Here is an 18,830-nt window from a genome sequence, read left to right as displayed (position 1 = left end):
ACTGACCGAGCGAGCCTGTAACAACAGCCAGCGACTGACTGCGACAATGACAGTCAATGGGGCACGACCCGAGACTCTGGCAACAGCAGGGCTCGGATGCCATGAAGCTTGGCTGCGCAGCCGATCCTCGATCACTGGGCCTCCAGAGGTGCATTGCAGCGGCACCGTGCCAGCAAAAGCACGACTTGGCTGTGGAGGTGTCTGGGGGGCTCCCTGCTCGGCCTGGCGTCCCACTGCCCAAGGCTGCCCCGTGGAGTCAGTGTGCCAAGCCCACATTGCCGCCGCCGCCGCCAGCCCGTGAAAAAAAAAGAATCAGAAGCGACAGTCTGGGGCTAGACTAGGCTACCTCGGGTTCAGTACCGGCGACTTGCTTACTGTACATTAGGTATGGCATCGAATTACCTGTGCCTAGTATAGTACCCGCTTACTCGATCCATTCAGCCGGCCTCAATGGCCAAATCATCACATATTTCAGCACTCAGCTCGTCGCGTCGCATCAATCATAGCATAAGTACTTGACATGTGCGATGGAACGTCATGTCAAGATCTTTGTCATGCCCCTGAATGGTTGGCTCACTGAAATTCCTCGGGGCTAACATTACCGAGGCCCAACCCATCAGCTTTACCGCCCATGTACTCACAGCTGCACGGATGAGCCGATGCCTGATCCTTTCGTAAGACGCCGAGGAATCCAAGAATTGGTTTCAGGTCGTGCTTTTCTTTTTTGATGGACATATTATGCCGGCCCAGTATATCCCCGATCATAGTTCCGACGCGTATGTGTGTTGATAACAGACTTAGACTACCTAGCTAGGTATGTCCTCTTTGTTTTCCCAAGTAACCGAGCGCAGCAAATGCCAGTACACCAGCCATGATCAGATAGCAATAAAGAAACTCTTCTCCCCCTCCTTAGGCAAAACCCTCGCCCTCTCCATGATGGGATCTACACACGCTAGCCGGATCCTCTCCGTCGTTGCTGGGCTCTCCAGCCTTAGTAGCCCATCATCCCTCGAGTCGACATCGGCGTCCCCCTCAGCAACCGTCCTCGCCTCGACCCCGTATTGACTTCGCGCAGCCTTGAGCCCGTCACGGATCGCAAAAAACACCGCACTTCCCATGAACAACGGTGGCTCGCCCACGCCACGGCTGCGCTGGATGGTCCTCAGATCCTTCCATTCGACGTCCTTGAGCAGGCTAACGTTGAAGAGCTGCGGCACGTCTCGGAACCCGGGTATCTTGTATGCGCCCGGCCCGCGCGTGAACAGGTTGCCCGCTTGCGGCCCGTTGCGTAGCCACAAAGACTCTTCCATCGTGAAGAGTCCCATACCCTGAACAAATGCCCCCTGGATTTGCCCGTAGTCGATGGACGGGTTAATTGACCGCCCTACGTCCATCTTGACGTCCGCGCGCAGGCACGTCCACGTCCCCGTGAGCGTGTCGATCTCCACCTCGGCCGCGGCGACGCCCTGCGTGAAGTAAAAGTACATTTTCCCTTTGTTCTCGCCCCACGTGTATCCAATCTCTGGTGTCTTGTAGAAACCCTGTGCCGAGAGATTGACGCGGTCGAAATATGCCGCATGGGCGAGGTCCTTCATTGTGGCGTCTGAGCCAAGCTTCTCTCGGTACGGGGCAAGGCGCTCGTTGAGCTGCTGACACGCATTATATATTGCGTAACCGTTCAGGTCAGACGAAGCTGACGCCGCTGTGGCGCTTGCGTTGGCTACCGTGTTGGTCGCTGTTTCGGAGATGAATACGTTATCGAGGGGAACTTTGAGTGCTTCTGCCGCAATCATTGTCATCTTCGTATGAAGTCCTTGGCCCATCTCTGTGCCGCCATGCGCCACCAGTACGGAGCCATCATGATAGATATGAACCAGGGCACCAGCTTGGTTGAACCATAGGGCAGTGAATGAAATGCCAAACTTGGTAGGAATGATGGCCTATAAATCATCAGTCAGTGCCTTGAACACTTTGGGGGAAAAGAAGACTTACCAGCCCTCGCTTCCGCCACTTATGACTCTCATTGAATTCCAAAATTGCCTCCCTCCTCCTCGCATATTGAGTCTCGTCCTGCACCTGCTTGTACATAAGTGGTACATGCCAGTCGGTCAATTTTTGGTTAAAGTGAGTCTCCTCCTCTGATTTATACATGTTTATTTCTCGGAACCTCTCAACGGGTATGCCCAGTCTGTCAGCAACCTCACTCATATAGGACTCAGCGATAAAAAGCCCTTGTGGTCCACCAAACCCGCGGAAGGCTGTGTTCGACATGGTATTTGTCCTGCAAATCCGCCCACGAACGTGGATGTTCGGAATCAGGTAGCAGTTATCTGAATGTGTCATGGCGCGCTCACACACGGCGGCTGATAAGTCCCAACTCCAGCCGCCGTTGTTGAAGATGTCCAGGTCGAGAGCTTGGATCTTGCCGTCTTTGTTCACGCCCACTTTCCATCTGCCAAGGAAGGGATGGCGCTGGCCTGAGGTCACCATGTCCTCTTCACGCGTAAGCATACACCGAACAGGTCTTCGTGTCTTTTGAGCTGCGAGCGCGAGAATCGTGCTCAATTGGATGCATCTCGTCTCCTTGCCACCAAAGCCGCCACCAAGACGCTTCACCTTGACAACGACCTTGTTTGCCTGGACCTCAAGGACTCTGGACGCGTATGCTTGGGACTCGTTGCAATTCTGCGAACTCGACCAGATCTCCATCTCGCCGTCTTCCGGTTTCGGTATTGCGACACATGCATTCGTCTCGAGATAGAAATGCTCTTGGCCACCCATCCGTGCGACTCCAGTGAAGGTGTAATCGCTATTCTTGAAGGCCTTCTCCGGGTCTCCCTTCTTAATTTCTCTGAAGAATTTGTAGAGACTGTTCTTCTCGATTGCCTCCTCCATGGTGAAGATGGCAGGGAGCTCTTCATATTCCACCTTGACTGCTCTTGCTCCTTCGGCTGCTTTCTGTGGCGAGGTTGCCAGGATCAGAGCGATAGGCTGGCCAGCAGTGAAGACCTCATCCTCCGCTAGGAAGACCTCCTCAAAGTGTGGCGCCCCCCAGTGATTGGCATCCTTGTTTGGCATATCTTTGTGGTCGATGTAATCCACCACCCCTGGGATATCAAGTGCAGCAGAGTAATCCACCGACTTGATTTTTGCGTGTGCTTTGGTCGACAGAACAAGACAGCCGGAAAGCTCGTTCGCCAGCTTCGGTATGTCATCTGTATATTGGGCTTCGCCAGTCGTCTGTTTTAAAGCAGCAAGGTGGGGGTTGGCCTTGCCTACAATTTTCTGCTGATAAGCCAGGGCGGCCGTGCCGTCGGTTTCGCCGGTCGAGATTTCTCGCTCCAGTTCCTCCACGGCCTGCTCGTCAGTGTGCTTGATATCGCCCAGGCCGAGCATCACTTCGTGGTAGAATCGGTAGAAAAAGCTCATTGCCAATGCCTTCCTGTAGGAAGCCATGCCACCCGGTACACTGAACTGCAGATTGAAGTCTTGCTCGAGAGCGTTCATGGCGCCTTCAAGAGTTTCAAGCTCTGCGAATTTCTTGCCCACCAAAAATTCATTCGTCTGTTTAGCAGCTGTCGTCCATGCCGCCATACCTCCGAAACAAAGATTGGCTTGCTCCACGATGCCCTTGTCATCAAGCTTGACACGCAAAGCACCAGTCACTATAGCAATGTCATCGTCCTTCCTCTTAGCCTGCTTGTAGGCTCTAAAATATTCTCGTCCCGACTCGGTAAGGGGTATACGGATGGACGCGAGGATATCCTCTGGCGCAAGGGCAGTTCGCCTGTAACCCTTGAAGAATCCAGACATGGGTATTTCTGTGGTCTTTTCAGCAGACTTGGCAAACAAGACCGCATCAGATGCCATGAAGACCGGGTTGAGATCGGAGATGGGAGAAGCAGTAGCAAGGTTGCCTGCTGGGGTACCGACATTCCGGATCTGGCGGCCGGCGAAGTATTTAAGCTGCTTGTACATTGCATCAAATACCTGGGCTCTTTCTTTGCCGTAGTGAGTGATGGCCTTTTGACAGATGTTCTCCAGGTCGGTGAGGATGACGTTTCCCCCGATCTCAACATAGTCTTCCTTGAAGGAGTACTGTCTCAGCTCAGCAACATCTCCTACATAGACCGAGACTGGATACTGCATGGCTTTGAATTTGATTTCGATTTGTGTTTCGGTGCTTCCGCCGATGATTTTGGCAGCCGGATAAGCGCTCTTTATTTGAAGCAGCTGGTCCAGAGTCACCGGTCGGTACCACTTCTTGCGCTTGTTTCCGAAAGCAAGAGGCCTGAACTCGTGTTTTTTGAGAGTTGGAGGGAAAATGAGCTCGGTGTCGGGCTTGTATTCGATGAAACCTGGCGGCGTAAACCTCTTGATCGGTTGATCATCCAGGCCATTACCATTGGTTTTACAGCAACCGGTACCAACACCGTCGCCGTTCGCATTATCCATACAACAGCCGCTGCCGCCGTTGGCTTTTGCCTTTCCGCAGCCTGCAGTCACACTGAAGGTCTTGGCGGAATCGAGAATGGGCCGGTATCCGGTGCATCGGCAAAGATTTCCGTCAAAGGCCTCCTCGATATCCTCGTCTGTTGGAGATTCGTTGTTCCGTAGCAGTGCGTAAAGGCTCATCACTATGCCTGGTGTACAAAATCCACACTGAGATCCATTGCCCTTCGCGATGCGTTCCTGGGCTGGGTGGGGAGACTTGACGTTCCCGATGCCCTCGACGGTGATAACATGCTTGCCATCGACGCTGGCCAACGGAGCGAGACAGGCGTTGACGCTAGCATGATAAATAGCCTTGGTGGTTGGGTTATACTGGCTCACCACTACGGTGCAAGCACCACAACCGCCTTCTGAGCAGCCGCTGGAAATGAGTCAGTACAAAAGATCGACGTGTTAAGAGCAGGAGAAATATCCAATTTGGCGAACAGGACAAGATGATATAGTTGGACATACAGCTTGGTTCCGGTGAGCCCGATGCCCCTGAGGTATTCCAGCAGAGTGACCTCGGGATCGACCTCGTCCAATACAACACGTGTGCCATTCAAATAGAATCGAATGGTATCATCGAAGGCGATTGCGAGAGAATCAAGCTGCGGGGCACCACGCTCGGGTGAGAGAGCGATTGGAGCCATGTCGATGACGATTGGCAGCGCCCTTTGCGATGATGTTGGCCTTTCAGGTCATCTGCTTGTGCCGTGCTGTTGTGAAACCAACACGGGCGGTGAAGGCGAATCAAGAGCAAAAGCAACAGTGAAAAACACGGCAATGACACACTTGATCCGACTGAGAGGAATGAACAGGAAAAGCAGTGGCGAGTGAAGAGGAAGAGGAAGATATTGATAGGCAGGGACGATGTCCGATGTCAGAAACGGACAAGCAATCACGGGGCCGACGTTGATATCAAACAAAGCTAACGGGTTTTGGCCGTCGGCCGCCCGTCTTAGTCGACCGTTTTGGTAATGACAGCACGAGAAGCAGCATGGGCTTGGGCCTGGGCTTGAGCTTAATGCTTGGACACCGACATCAGACCGTCCGGCTTGCCACGGCACGGCGATACGGTGCAGTTGCGCCGTAGACAGCTGCTCTCACCTGGGCTTGACCCAGCAGTGCGTATCTACATTTGCGTAGATAGACACCGCCCTTTGAATAGGAGGGAACCATTACCATAGCTCATTTGAAAATCCAATCACCAATCACTGGGCCTATGTTCTCAGCATTTGGCTAGGCACCGCCTTATCAGTTGCACTAAGTGAGACGCCTACAAGGGACCCACTACAGGTGACCCGAGGTCCGTTGCGGGAGCACCCCTCTATCCCCACCAAACCCCCCTGCTCTCCGCCGACGAGGGCCCCGTCCGGCGGCGACCGGCCGACTCTGCGGACTGTACGGACCGGAGGCCACCGCCCCGACCTGCATGCTTCATCTTATTTTTCTTACAGCTGCATTTCCCCTGGACACAGTTGCATTCTTTATGAGATGCCCCCCCCCGTTCCCCCATACTAGACCACCTTGATAGAGCCCTGCGCGGACTGTTGCCCTGCCACGATACTTGGTAGCTACCAAATGTCATCACCAGGCGATCAATCAGTCCCACCTTTTCAGATCCGCTATACACAAAAAGCACCATCTTCATGAAACCTGAGATTCCAAAGGAAAACCAACACACCAGTGTACCAATCAAGACAGCCAGGCTTGGGGGGACTCGGAGGACAGAGTTTGGTTCTCTCAGGGCAGATGTGTCGACCGAAGCAAGCAATTAGCATCCGCAGGCCATGTCCGCGTCTACATGCCTACAACTGTGTGCTCAAGTCTACTGGACACAGGTGCTGGTCCCTTGTTCTGGGACTAATACTTTTCGCTCCCGACGCATCCTGACTGCATGCGGGCCATGTGACGCTTCTGCAGTTCTTATTAATCCCTGACCATTGCATACATTTACCCGCAAAGTGCCAGCCAGACATGGCGTAAACCGCTTCATCTCAGCCTCGATGCACTCGTGGCCTACAGAGTTCAGGCTGACATATGTTCTGAGCTCCTTCTTGCCCAGGGCTGCGGCCTGTTTCGCTGCTCATCTGGGGCAGCTTGATGGGATGAAAGATGTCCCGCCCTTGTGGGACTAACGGGGTCTTGGGCGCGATAAAAATGCCGGACACCAAACCCACCGCGCGCCTTCGCCTATCTCAGCGAGTAATTGAGGCCCGATTAACTTCCCGACGATGCTTCCTGGGCCCCTGAGAGAACCCAGCAGCATGACCTGGGCGCCAGTCCGCCGCAATTTCACCGCGGAGGCACGGCGGTGGAGCCTATTCCCCAGGTTTCAGCAAACCTTCTCCCCAGAATCAGCAAGGCACCAAGGAAGCCATAGCTGTGATCTAGCGATTTAGAGTTGAAACTAATGCCTCGAGTGCCCTGCTATGAGCTATGGGATTAGAAACACACGGCGGCACATTTACCCCCCGACTCCAGACTACCCCGCGTGATACTATCGGTAGAACCAAACGGGGCAAACGGACTGGTCGAGTTTCCCAGGTTGTTCTGCCGTGGGCGGGTGATTGGGAAGCTTGACAGTCCCGAGCCCTTGGATACTACCCCAGTGGACCCTGGCGGTGCCTGTGCATGAGTCTCAGATTGCCCAGACGCCCGATGAAGCTCGATATGTTTGGGAGCCGTGATATAGACTGCATAAGAGACCTCACCTCCTAAATCTCCTAGAAAGCTTGCTATTCATTCTGAGCATAGAAGACAGTCGTACTCAGCACTATATATCTGTCTGGCTCGCCCCCCATCACACACCAAAGCAATTTTTTCAAGAAATCCCTCAAGCACCCTAAAAACTTGAGAACAAGCGTCAAGATGGGAAGCCTCGAGAGCCCCAAGTTCTACAACATTATCAATGGCGAGAAGCGTACTTCTTCAAAATCGCACCAGGTCACCGATCCGCGGACAGGCCAGCCGCTCTGGGATGCGCCGATCGCCAGCACGCAGGACCTGGAGGAGGCCATAGCGGCCGCAAACAAAGCCTTCAAGACATGGGGCAGGACGACCGTGGCCGAGCGCCAGGAAGCGCTGCGGAAGGTGGTGGGCGTGGTGAACAGCAACCAGGCCGAGCTGGCCGACTATGCCATGCGCGAGACGGGCAAGTCGTCGCTGATGGGCCAGATCGAGATCGGCAACACGGGCCGCCAGATCGAGGCCATCATCGGCCAGGCGCTGGAGGACTACGTGCAGCACGAGGACGACAAGGTCAAGGTCGTCGCCACCCACCCGCCTCTCGGCGTCGTCGGCGCCATCTGCCCCTGGAACTTCCCCGTCATCCTGTCCACCCTCAAGATCGCCTCGGCCCTCATCACCGGTAACTGCTGCATCGTGAAGCCCTCGCCCTTCACGCCCTACGCGGTGCTGCGGCTGATCGAGCTGTGCGTGCCGGTGCTCCCGCCGGGCGTGCTGCAGGCCGTCAACGGCGGCGCGGACCTGGGCGCCCTCATGTGCACGCACCCGGGGATCGCCAAGATCTCCTTCACGGGGCAGACGAGCACGGGCAAGAAGGTCATGGCCAGCTGCGCGTCGACGCTCAAGAAGGTGACGCTCGAGCTGGCGGGCAACGACGCGGCCATCGTGTGCCCGGACGTCGACGTCGCCGAGGCCGTGGGCAAGACCGCCACGGGCGCCTTCTTCAACGCGGGCCAGATGTGCGTCGCCACCAAGCGCATCTACGTGCACGAGGACATCTACGACGACTTCCTCGACCGCTTCGTCGCAGAGACCCGCGAAAAGTACCGCATCGTCGAGGACGCCGGCGTGCCCACCGTCTTCGGGCCCGTCTCCAACAAGCTGCAGTTCGACACCGTGACGAAGCACATCGCGGACGCGAAGCAGCGCGACGTGAGGGTCGAGACCTTCGACTCGGACAAGGTGCCCGCGAACGGCTTCTGGGTGCCCGCGACGGTGGTGGTAAACCCCCCGGAGGAGGCGCTGGTCGTGCAGGAGGAGCAATTCGGTAAGACCCCCCTAGGCTGAGACCTGCAAATCCCCCCACACGTAATAGAGAAACATCGAGGACTGACTGTGAGACAACAAAAGGCCCAGTCATCCCCATCCTCAAATGGCGAGACGAGGAGGACGTCCTCGCCCGCGCAAACCTTGACAACGCCGGCCTTGCCGCCGCGGTGTATGCGAAGGACCTGTCCCGTGCCGAGAGCCTCGCGAGGAGGATCGAGGCCGGGTCCGTCTACATCAACACCTTCGAGCTGCCCAACGAGAACGCCTACTTCTCCGGCATGAAGGACAGCGGCCTGGGTGGCGAGATGGGAAAGCAGGGCTTGCTCAGCTACTGCTACACGCAGAGCCTGCATTTCTCAAAGGTATAGCGCAGGGTGTACATGATAGTGGCTAGCAAAGTGGGCTGCCTGTGGTGGTGTAGTATGAGCTGAATATGCGACGGGCTTGTATCCTTGGAAGCGAGCTGTGAAGACCCGCGTTTGCAAGTCTGTGGCTCGCAAGCTACTGGTAGAATGTATGCTGGACGAAGTCTTGTAGAATCTTTGATATAACATGAATTCATGCGCATGCATGTCTTGGTATATTAGCAGATTCGAGGATCATAAAGACCCCGTGGCCATGCAAGGTAGCACTAGCTGGTACAGCTTTTGAAGTCTCACGAAAGCTCCTGGTTTACCCCAGATTTACGTTGAAGCTAGATCATTTTCACTATTTGTATTTCTCGTCAAGCTACGGGGTATCATTCTTTCGACTGGAGACCTTGTGTTTGCGCCAGCCAGCGTCCACACCCAAAACCACAGTACACCGGAATGCCCATGAATCCCAACACCAAAGATCAAGCCAACCAATAAATCCGGGAAATCGCTAATATAACGAGGGCATAAGAAGGAAGTAATGACTCATCAAACTCCCAGGGACACAAGCAATCGCTTCACAAGCTCGGGCGCACAGGGCTAACGCGATCACTCACACGCCGCGAAAGGCCAGCGGAGGAGTCAATAGTAGTAGTACCACCGGCTCCGGTTCCCGAGGCCGTCTGTACCGAGCCCGACTGTGCGTCGCTGTTGGCAGCAGAGGAGCCGGAAGAGCCGGCACCGGCGGCGGCGGCGCCCAGCCCGCCCACGACGTCGGTGGTCTGCCTCTGGCGCGACCGTTGCAGGTCCATTAGCCAACGCACGTGCATGCCCATGACACCAAGCTGACTCCGGGCCTCGACCAGCTGCTCCTTGACGGGCATGAGCTCGTTGAGCAGCATCACCGAGTGCCGGGCGTCCTGGTCGATCAGAGCCTTGGAGATGTTGGAGATGCGCGTGTCTAGCTCGTCAAACATGCGGAACATGTATTCGGCCTGCTCGAAATCGGTATCTGCCGGGATGGGTAGTGAGGAGCGACCCTCTTGGTTCGTGGCCTCGCCGGCTGTTACGCTACTGGCCAATGGGTCCCTGTACCGCAATAGCCTGAGATCACCGGTTTCGAGCCTTGACAGGTTCCGGGCGAGTTCTTCTCGTTTCCTTCGCTCCTCTTGCAGCTCATCCTGAAGTTCTTGCAGTCTTGTGTCCAATTGCCGTTTCTCACGCTGTATTCTTTGCTCCATCTGAGTCGTCAAAGACGTTTTCATCTGTGTCATGTCGGCCTTGAGCCGCTTCTCAAGGCCGTCCATGAGTTCCATGAAGGCGCCGCGGTCGCAAGTCTTCTCGTGCTCGATAACATCCTTTCGTAGAGATGAGTATGAGCAGCCCAATTTCGAGTATGAGCAACTAGCCATCTCAATACCGCAGGCCTCTCCGTGCGCAGCGAGAGTGTCCCGTGCAAACTCTTTCCCACAGTACTCACATGCTGCCCGATATTTGGTACAAGCATTCATGTGGTGTTGGTCCTCCGTGGACAGGTCAATAGTCTCCCCACAGTAGGCACACGGCCCCTCGTGATGCCGACAAACGGCACCGCGGCTCTTGCGGATGATCATCTTTCCGCAGCTGCTATCTGCACAAGGGTATAGCGTGTACTCGCAGTCGTTGTGCACGTGTGCCTCGACATTCGATCGCGGGCCGGTCCACTTGCAGAGCTGCGCGTCGTTGGGACAATGTACTTCCAGTCGGTCTAGCTGTGCACTCATTTCCACGACGCGGACAAACCTGCGCGGGCCCTTTTCTTCCCCGACATTCATTTCTGTCCGACACAGTGGGCAGGGCGCACGGTTTCGAGACCGACCTCTTGCTTCCTCTAATGCCTGGTATAGGCAGGCTTCACAGAAAGTGTGTCCACATGCCTTCGTTGTCGTTGGTTTGTGGTACGGGGTTTTGCAGATGCCACACAGTAGGTTGTCGTCTACCTGACCGACGTACTCAAGGCCTTGCCAATCTATCCGGGGCCCAGAAATCTGTGATGAACCTGCTGAAATCGCTTCATCTGGTGGGCTTTGAGTTTCCGACTCGAACTCGGAGGTCTGAAGGGGTAGGTATGTGGGAGTCCACCGCGGCCCAGACGTATTGGGAGTTCTCGTAACGCGGGTGGTCCTTCGTGGCGGGGAACGTTCGTAAAGTTGTGTAAGGCGCACACCGGGGGAGTCTTGCTCGTCGGCTCCAGTTGGGGTGGTGGACATGGACGGGGTCGCTGATCCGGAAGTCGAACCGCTCGGGCTGGACGGACCAGCCAAAATCGTCTCGAGGTCACGTACGAAGCTGTCTGATGAGAATGAGCGCGCCGAGTTCCTGGAAGGATCTGTGTGGGTGCGGGAGGGGCGAGTCGAGGTTGGCGAGCTCGCGCCCGATGGTTCATTGGGAGTGTTTGGAGGAGGCATGTTCAGCCGGGTCGCACTGTGAGGAGACCATGTAAGCGGTGGAGGGCACTAGATCAGGACTCCGTCCAGAATAGAGCACATCGGCGATATTTCAGCGTCAGATAAGTCGACAGTGATCCTGTTGGCGAAAGACAAGGCTCTCGCCGTCAGTGTCTAAGCAGTTAGTGACGGCGGTTGTGTTGGGCGCAACGCCCGGTGTAGCGGGCCGTCAGTGGGCAGTTCAAAGTAGCCGAGGCAAGTCAGCTTAATCGATAACGCCGTCGAGTCTGCTTATGTAAGTCGGCCAGGCCATTTACAAAGCACAAGTCACGACACTGTGCAGGAGAAATGTTGGAGGAGCAGGAGACCCAATGAGACCCAACATGCCTCTAAGAATTTTACGGACATGATAACATATTGACCGTGATTGATCAAAATCGAGGCTGAAGAAAACGGAGCCATATTTGGTCGTCGTTGCCGCACATTCTGCTTCTTCCCTTCATTAGTTGCGTATACACCTGTAGATAAATCCTATTTGTCTACCCCGTATCTCTATATATATATGCGTTCTTTAATGTGCGAATCTAAAGTCGAGACGCTTGTTACCCTGGTCCTTTGTAGTCCGCAGGTACTCGTCCCTCTGCTCCGATGACATCGCGCTCCAAGCCTTTTCTCTCGTGGCGTTGCGCCATTTGTAGTAGAATTTAATCGCAACTATGAGGCACGCCGTCCATGCGATGATACCTAGGAGCACCTTATTGCCTGTCCGATAGTAAGGAGCATCGTCGGTGCGGTAGATCTGAGAGGTCCATCAGCGCAAAGGCTCAACCAAGGAGACAGTGAAGGACGATCAATTACTCACATTAGATGAAATGATGCTTCCAGCTTGCACTGCCATGTTGTATATAGCTGATCCTACTGTGCGGGTACGAACGGAACCTGCGTTGCGTGAGGTGATTGCCACTGAAGACGAGCATATTAGTATCCTCCTCAACCCCAGGCATCCGAGAGTCTGAAGACAGAAGTACTCACCAAGGATAGCGTGAATGTATGGATATCCGACGAGCAAAGCCGAACAAGCATACCATGCCCAGGGGCTCGCATTCGATGGCATGAGTTCAAGTGCTAATACTAATGGGAAACACCATATCATGCTCACAAGCACAATGCCGAAACGGTTGTTCCATCTCTCCGAAACCCAGGTCCACCACAGTAGTTGGATGCCAAACAGGACGTACGCGGGGATGGTCAGGAGGTTGGTTCCGAATGTGTCGAATCCCAAAGACTTCAGGTTGAGCGTCAGGTATGCAGTGATGGGCGTCGCGGGAATGGTCCACGTAATACCCAGGAGGTAGATAGGCCAGAGGTCGTAGTCGCACAGCGCCTCCCAGAGGAGTGTGAGCGTGAGACCTTGTCGGTTGTGCATCCCGCCCTTTGCTGGATCGTCGCGGAGGACGCGATTAACCATGATCTTCTCTTCTCTTTCGTTGAACCACCCATCACGGCCCCTGAACCAGCCCTTGGTTTGAGTTGGTGACGGGGGTAGGTAGATGGCGGCGAAGAGGCCAATGATGGTCGTAAGTCCTCCTTCAAGGGCAAAGAGCCAGCGCCACTAGGAAAATGGTCTGTAAGCGCGTCGTCCGATCACACGAGAAAAGAATAATTGAGAAAATTAAAGGCTTACCCCTGCCCATCCAGTCTCCGATCGCAGGTGAAGAATACCATAAGCCAGCAGGGCTGATATGATCTGAGTTGTTATGTACGATCCCCAGAAGAAGCTCAAACGGATCGGTAGTTCTTTTGACTTGTAGAAGAAGCTCAAGTAAAGCACAACGTCAGGGATGAAGCCTCCCTCGACGAGACCCAACAGACAGCGAGTCGCGTAGAATGACTTGTAGTCCGTTAGGCGGCACTGGGAAATCGAGATAATGGACCACAGAACCATTTGGATAGGAATCCCTATGTTCATCTGTAAGCATTGTGTCTCGGCTTCGATTAGATCAAGTGCGTAACGAACAAACATCTGGGCCAAGTTTCTTGGAAAGCATCTGCGAGGGCAATTCCGCGCAGAGAAAGCTGAGGTAGAAAATCGTCTGCCCCGTATTGTACTGGTTGGTGATCATTCCCAGGTCTGAAAGCATGTTGTCGGACAAAGCTTGGCTAATATTCCCGCGGTCGAGTTGCAGACAGAAGAACATTAGGCAGACGAAGGCGCAAATCTTCAAATCGATCTAGTGCGCCCATCCGGATTAGTATACGATGATTCTGGCTATACATTGGGCGGGTTTGTGTTCTCAAGTATCACTTACCCTTCTTACTAGTCTCTTCTCCTCATTCTCAGTCCACTCGAAGTGTGGATCATATCGATGAGCGCCTTCATACTCTGGTATTGGCTTGTAATTCTCGATACCACCACCACTTGCCCATACGCCGCCATCGCTCTCTCCAAGCCTCACTGAAGAAGGCTTCGAGGATGTCGACGTCTCGACAGCGTCCTTTGCAAACTCGACATCCTTAGGCTCGTAGGCCTCGGGGGCTGTTGGTGCTATCTTGGACATCACAGCGACTAGGTCTTGGCTCGCAACCCGGGAGGGTTAGACAGCGCCGGCAAGACAAGAGAAGAGGCTGAAAAAAGGAGCCTAAAAGGGTAGAGCACAAGATGGTAGGCGCAGACAAGCACTCTGGGCACTCTGGGCAGCAGGCATATTGATATATGGACTTGGTCCAGCGCCTGCAGATCAATCACCCATGGCCATGCAACGATGATGGGTTACCCTGCTTCTGGGCTACCCGACCAGCCGGGCATGCAGAATCTTCCGTCAATTCGCAGGTGGGAGTGGCAACGGACATGGGGGGCTCGCGGGTCGACGACGATGATGTGATCTAGACTAGTGGGAGCATACGGCAATAATCCCAGAAGGGCTGGGCATGTAGGAACGGAAGAACGGATCCAGGGAGCGTCGCATGCATATCAAGTGTGACCCTCGCCGCATGCGAAGGATTGTTTCTCGGATGCCGGTCTCGATGATGCCTTCTTCTCTTGGATAAAGAAACCACTGTCCGCGTCATCTAACAGACGTGAATACCTACGTTGCTTCGCATCACTCTCGACTCAGGGCGAGCAATATTGCTGGAAATCACCAGTACCAGATAAGGAATTAATTATAGCAGACCCCACCGAAGTAAAAGCCTCCATGACATGCGACGAAAATCAATAAACAGGCTGGGCTCCCACAGCGTAATAGGTCGTCATCCGAGCGCTCGCGACAGCCGAGGGCAACGTCGAACCCGACGGGACGGGTCCACCAAGAAGCAGCAAAGAGCCCACAGGCATGGCGAGATCCCAAAGTGGCCGGAGGCAAGGCACGAGCTGCGGAGCGTTGGAACAGGACGTAAGAGGGCGTGGGGGGAAAGTACAGGCGACAGACGTGGGGACAAACCTGGGCGGACGAGGCTCTGTTTTCCGGCATTACGCATTGTGCAACAAGATGCGATATGGCGCAACACCACGACGGGCCAATGGGCGCGTATGCATCTGCAAATGGAATCCAGTCTGCTCGTGTGGGCTGAGTTTCAAAAAGGGGAGACGGGCGGGGATTAAATGCTCTAATCTTCACGCTTGGCAGTGGTCGTTTGCTTGAGTCGAGGTTGTCGAGGGGGAAGGGGAAATGCGAGGATTGCGTGCTCGTCACCTCAAATGCCAACATCGATAAGAGCAGGTTAGACCAACTAAGACAGAAATTCGGCCGACAACCGATGAAAAAGATTTTGTATGCTGCAGGTTGCAAGCTGCAACTGTTTCATGCAGGCGAGAATTGAAAACCAAGTACGATTGCGCAAGACAAAACAACGGCTGGGGCAAATTTTCTTGTTTTATCAGTACTGAGGGCTATAAAATATATCAACAGAGGAAAGTCGGGGGGTATCATGTATGATGGACGGTTGCCTGGCAAAGAGAGAACAACCCAAACCGGACGAAACGCAGAATCAATAAGACACGGGTCCTCCAATGAATGCTCCAGTTCCAAGAAATGCTCCGAGCTGGTGTTCAGGACGTGAAGAAGACACGAGCTCATGCTCCCGAAATCAAAAACAGGTATTCAATTGCAAAGACGCTCGTGATTCTTTAGCCGGCTTCTTCCTCGATCGGCGCCGGCTCCTGAACGGCGGGATCCTGAGCCGAGTTGTCAGCGGTCACCGTCTCGCTCGTGGCCGTCTCCTCGCTTTCCGGCGCGGCGGGCTGGGCCTCCACAGCCTTGTCCACCACAGCCGACGCCGAGGCAGCCGCGGCCTTCCTCTCTTTATAAGCCCTCAGCCTCTCCTCCCGCTGTCGCACCAGCTCCTGCTCCGCCTCGATAGCCTTCTCCCTCCGCCCGTCGACGTCCTCGCGCTTGACTACCCTCCTCAGGCCCTCGCTGGCCTGGAGCAGACCATCGATGCTGATGGCATGGTTCGTCATCTGGTGGTTGATGTACGTATACACAGCCGCGGGGCTATCGCAACCGAGGAGCTGCTGCTCGTTGAGCTTGAGCAGGGCCAGCGCGACCTGGAACAGGAACGTGCTGCCGTCGCCAAAGCACAACACCACGTCCCAGACTCGGAAGAGCGCCTCGGCCGACAGGCAATCGGTGAAGACGGAGAGGAACCACTGGAACGTCATCGTCTCGAGGGCGATGCCTAGCTCGTCAAAGTGTGCCGAGAGCCGCGGCAGGACCTCTGCCACGTAGCCACGTAGAACTTGTTGATCAGCGCGGGAGGCCAGCAGGCTGTGGTCGTAATAACCCGAGGGGAGGATCTTCTCGATGATGCAGACCAGGATCCAGAAGGCCTCTTCGGCCGAGGGCATGATAAGAAGGAGGTTGGCGGTGATCAGGTTCATGCCCTGGCAGTAACCAACCTCTGGATTGCGGCGAGAGTATGCCAGCAGCACCTCGTTCAGCTTCTGCACACCCGGTCCCTTCCGGAAGAAGATATTGTCAGTCAGGGTTCGGTTTATGTCAGCGCGGATCTGCTGTGCCACTTCCGGATTGTCGTCCAACTCAGCGCGGTTGACCAGGTCGTCGTAGTAGCCCGGGATGCGCATGTTAAGCGCGCCCGAGCACTCGGCCCAGATCTTGGATCTTATCAAGACTGGTATACCACCAAGAACAAGGCGGTTGAATTCATTCCACTTCGCCCGGCCGACCTTGCCCTTGTTCGCCCAGTTGGCAACGCCAATCAGCTCGCCATCGGCGACTCGGGCCTCCGGCATCATGGCCGTGGCCTTCTGAAAACGTGCCGCGGCAGCTTCTGCGGCTGATGCATTAGCAGCTTCGCCTTCCCGGCGCCTCTCCGCTCTGACCTTGCGCAGGAAGTCATTCCACCTGATCGTCTTCTCCCGCTGCAGGCCATCGTGTACTTCGCTTAGCTGCTGGAGTAAGATTCTGACCGGCTCGGCATCCTCCTTGACAAGGGTGCCTGACGCTGGCTCTTCCACCACGGTAGCCGGCTCCTCACTCACAGCTGCCGTGGCGGTGATCGCGGGTGGTATGAATCCGCGGTCGTCCTCAGCGGCGATTAAGCCAGGAGACCGAGGCGGCGGTAATTCAGCACCCTCCAAAACCTCAATCGTGGGCGCACTAATGGACGGCGTGTGTGACAGCAGCTCCGTGGGGAATGTCGCGATCTTCAGATAATCCTGCCACCTCTTAGGTCTGCTCTCATCCCGAGCCTCCTCTGCCGAAGACGGCGTGCTCGGTCGATCGTCGCTCCAAGCATCCCACTTGACGCTGCCACCGTCTTCCGCGGATACGGGCGATATGTTCGCCCTGCCGTTGGTGAGCATTTCAGTACGACTGCCTCTCTTGAATTGCCTGGCCACCTGCTGAGCCTCGCGTTGCCTCTTTTTCCGTCTCTGATCGTAAATAAACCCGAACCGGTCAGTCAAGTACTCCGAGCCGGCGTAGTTGTTGTAAAGTCTCGTGAGAGTCGGCGGCTGTTCCTCAGGTGGCAGAATGCTGTCCATCTCCACAGGCCCGTATGACTCTGGACGTGCAGCTAGTTCACCTGATGGATCTGAAGCCATCGTGTCCCATCTTTCTTGCGGCTGGCTCCGTGCCGAAGACACGGTCTGTATGTTATGTTGCGTAGCCGTGCGGCGCATGGCTGCCAAAGCCCCTTTAGGGCCTCCCTGGTTGGATACAGCTCTAGCAGAGGCATTCGTCCTGGCGCTCGAGGCGGATGGCGTCCTTAGTGACCCTCCTGCATTGGAACTGTTGGCTCGTCCTCTGGACTCAGGGTCTCGTCCCGTAGAAGCCCCGCCGCCAGCAACCATCCGCAGCACAGAACTCGCCAACGACGTCTTCCTATTGGCACTCACAGAGTGGATGCTGGAAGCCCGGCTCGAGCTCCTGACTGACGCCTGCTCCGGCGGACTGAACAAGTCTTCTTGTATAGTTGGCCTCCGGTCGGGCGCTGGTGCCTTGATGACTGTCTGTTTCCCATTGTCACCGTTGACACTACTTGCTCTGCTGCTCGTGTTCTTGTTCATGCCCCAGAGGTACTCCTTCCAGCCCTTTGATGTGGCCTTATTGTCGGCGTCTGACACATTCGACGTATTCCTAGCCCGAATAGTGGCCCCGTTCTCTTCCACGAACAGCCCTGAGCTGTGCACAAAGTCTTCAGCCATTGCGTCTTCGACTAGCTCCTCCACACCGCCCTTCCTGGCTCCCGAGCTCCTGGCTTCGCGCTCGATGGCCTTCAGCCTCGTCTCGAGGTCCATGTTGGACAGCCCGCATTCTAGTATGATCTTTCGCAGAGCCCTCTCGCGTTCATCGGACCGCCGTCGTAACGCGGTGATCTGCGCGTCGCGCGCGGCCAGGTCCTCCGCTATGGAACGCACCAGCCCCAGGGCGCCATGCCGCTCGATGAGCCGCTTGATGTGCGCATCGTCTGCCACATGCAGCGCACCAGGCAGGTTCTGCTGAAACACGGGTGCGTCATCCTCGAAGAGGGCGGTGCGCGGTCGGGTCGAGGAGAGTAGGGGCTTGTCTGCGGTCAGGAGCGTCTCGACGATGGCCGCAGGGCGCGTGGGGGCATCTTCCTGCGGTGTCGGCGGCTGGATGTACGACGTGGCAGCGCTCGGAGTGGACTCGTCAGCGCCGTCCCCAACTGGGGCGGGCGACGGCGAGGACGGGGTGCTTGGCCCTTCGTCGCGCGGAGACACGGGAGAGAAGCTCGGGAACGAGACGAGGGATTTGTCAGATTCGGCGATCGAGGCCGCAGAGCTGGAAGGTTGTGATGTCAGCTTCCCTCTTCTCCTGCTGGTTGCGCGCACCGTCGCCGATCTCTGCGATTTGGTCGAGTGGACAGACGCTTGTGATATGGAACGCTCAAGCTCAAGTGGAGATGTTGAAGCTTCGGCATCCATCTTGGCGTATCCTGCTGAACATGTTTGTGCGTTGTAGCTTTGTGAACGCGTTGCTCAGCTTATGCCGACGAATCTTTTTTTCGCTGCGTCAACATGAGGCGAGCAGGTGTCGCGTTGCGGGATCTGAGACCA

The 18,830-nt window shown here is 55.6% G+C and overlaps 5 protein-coding genes across 5 annotated transcripts; 1 reads left to right on the top strand and 4 right to left on the bottom strand.

The window, feature by feature from the left end:
• Positions 1 to 875: 875 nt before the first annotated feature.
• Positions 876 to 5,144, bottom strand: J7T55_006037 (uncharacterized protein; the record flags this gene model as incomplete). The annotated part of the gene is made up of 4 exons (XM_053139900.1): positions 876 to 1,940; positions 1,993 to 2,076; positions 2,302 to 4,873; positions 4,966 to 5,144. 4 exons carry the CDS (start codon positions 5,142 to 5,144, stop codon positions 876 to 878), a joined length of 3,900 nt encoding a protein of 1,299 aa, XP_053000805.1.
• A 2,221-nt stretch (positions 5,145 to 7,365) lies between these two features.
• Positions 7,366 to 8,879, top strand: J7T55_006036 (ldehyde dehydrogenase; the record flags this gene model as incomplete). Its single annotated transcript, XM_053139889.1, has 2 exons — positions 7,366 to 8,509; positions 8,593 to 8,879. 2 exons carry the CDS (start codon positions 7,366 to 7,368, stop codon positions 8,877 to 8,879), a joined length of 1,431 nt encoding a protein of 476 aa, XP_053000804.1.
• Positions 8,880 to 9,442: 563 nt separating this feature from the next.
• J7T55_006035 (E3 ubiquitin-protein ligase NRDP1) lies at positions 9,443 to 11,311 on the bottom strand (the record flags this gene model as incomplete). The annotated part of the gene is made up of 1 exon (XM_053139879.1): positions 9,443 to 11,311. One exon carries the CDS (start codon positions 11,309 to 11,311, stop codon positions 9,443 to 9,445), a length of 1,869 nt encoding a protein of 622 aa, XP_053000803.1.
• Positions 11,312 to 11,861: 550 nt separating this feature from the next.
• J7T55_006034 (uncharacterized protein) lies at positions 11,862 to 13,848 on the bottom strand (the record flags this gene model as incomplete). Its single annotated transcript, XM_053139868.1, has 6 exons — positions 11,862 to 12,089; positions 12,153 to 12,253; positions 12,323 to 12,902; positions 12,975 to 13,249; positions 13,308 to 13,521; positions 13,609 to 13,848. 6 exons carry the CDS (start codon positions 13,846 to 13,848, stop codon positions 11,862 to 11,864), a joined length of 1,638 nt encoding a protein of 545 aa, XP_053000802.1.
• Positions 13,849 to 15,416: 1,568 nt separating this feature from the next.
• Positions 15,417 to 18,698, bottom strand: J7T55_006033 (TBC domain-containing protein; the record flags this gene model as incomplete). The annotated part of the gene is made up of 1 exon (XM_053139859.1): positions 15,417 to 18,698. One exon carries the CDS (start codon positions 18,696 to 18,698, stop codon positions 15,417 to 15,419), a length of 3,282 nt encoding a protein of 1,093 aa, XP_053000801.1.
• Positions 18,699 to 18,830: the final 132 nt, after the last annotated feature.

The sequence above is a fragment of the Diaporthe amygdali genome (assembly GCF_026229845.1).
Source record: "Diaporthe amygdali strain CAA958 chromosome Unknown NODE_1_length_4327563_cov_65_473760, whole genome shotgun sequence".
Classification (NCBI taxonomy): Eukaryota; Fungi; Ascomycota; class Sordariomycetes; order Diaporthales; family Diaporthaceae; genus Diaporthe; species Diaporthe amygdali.
Note: the sequence above shows the minus strand (reverse complement) of the source record. Positions and strands in the feature narration are given on the sequence as shown.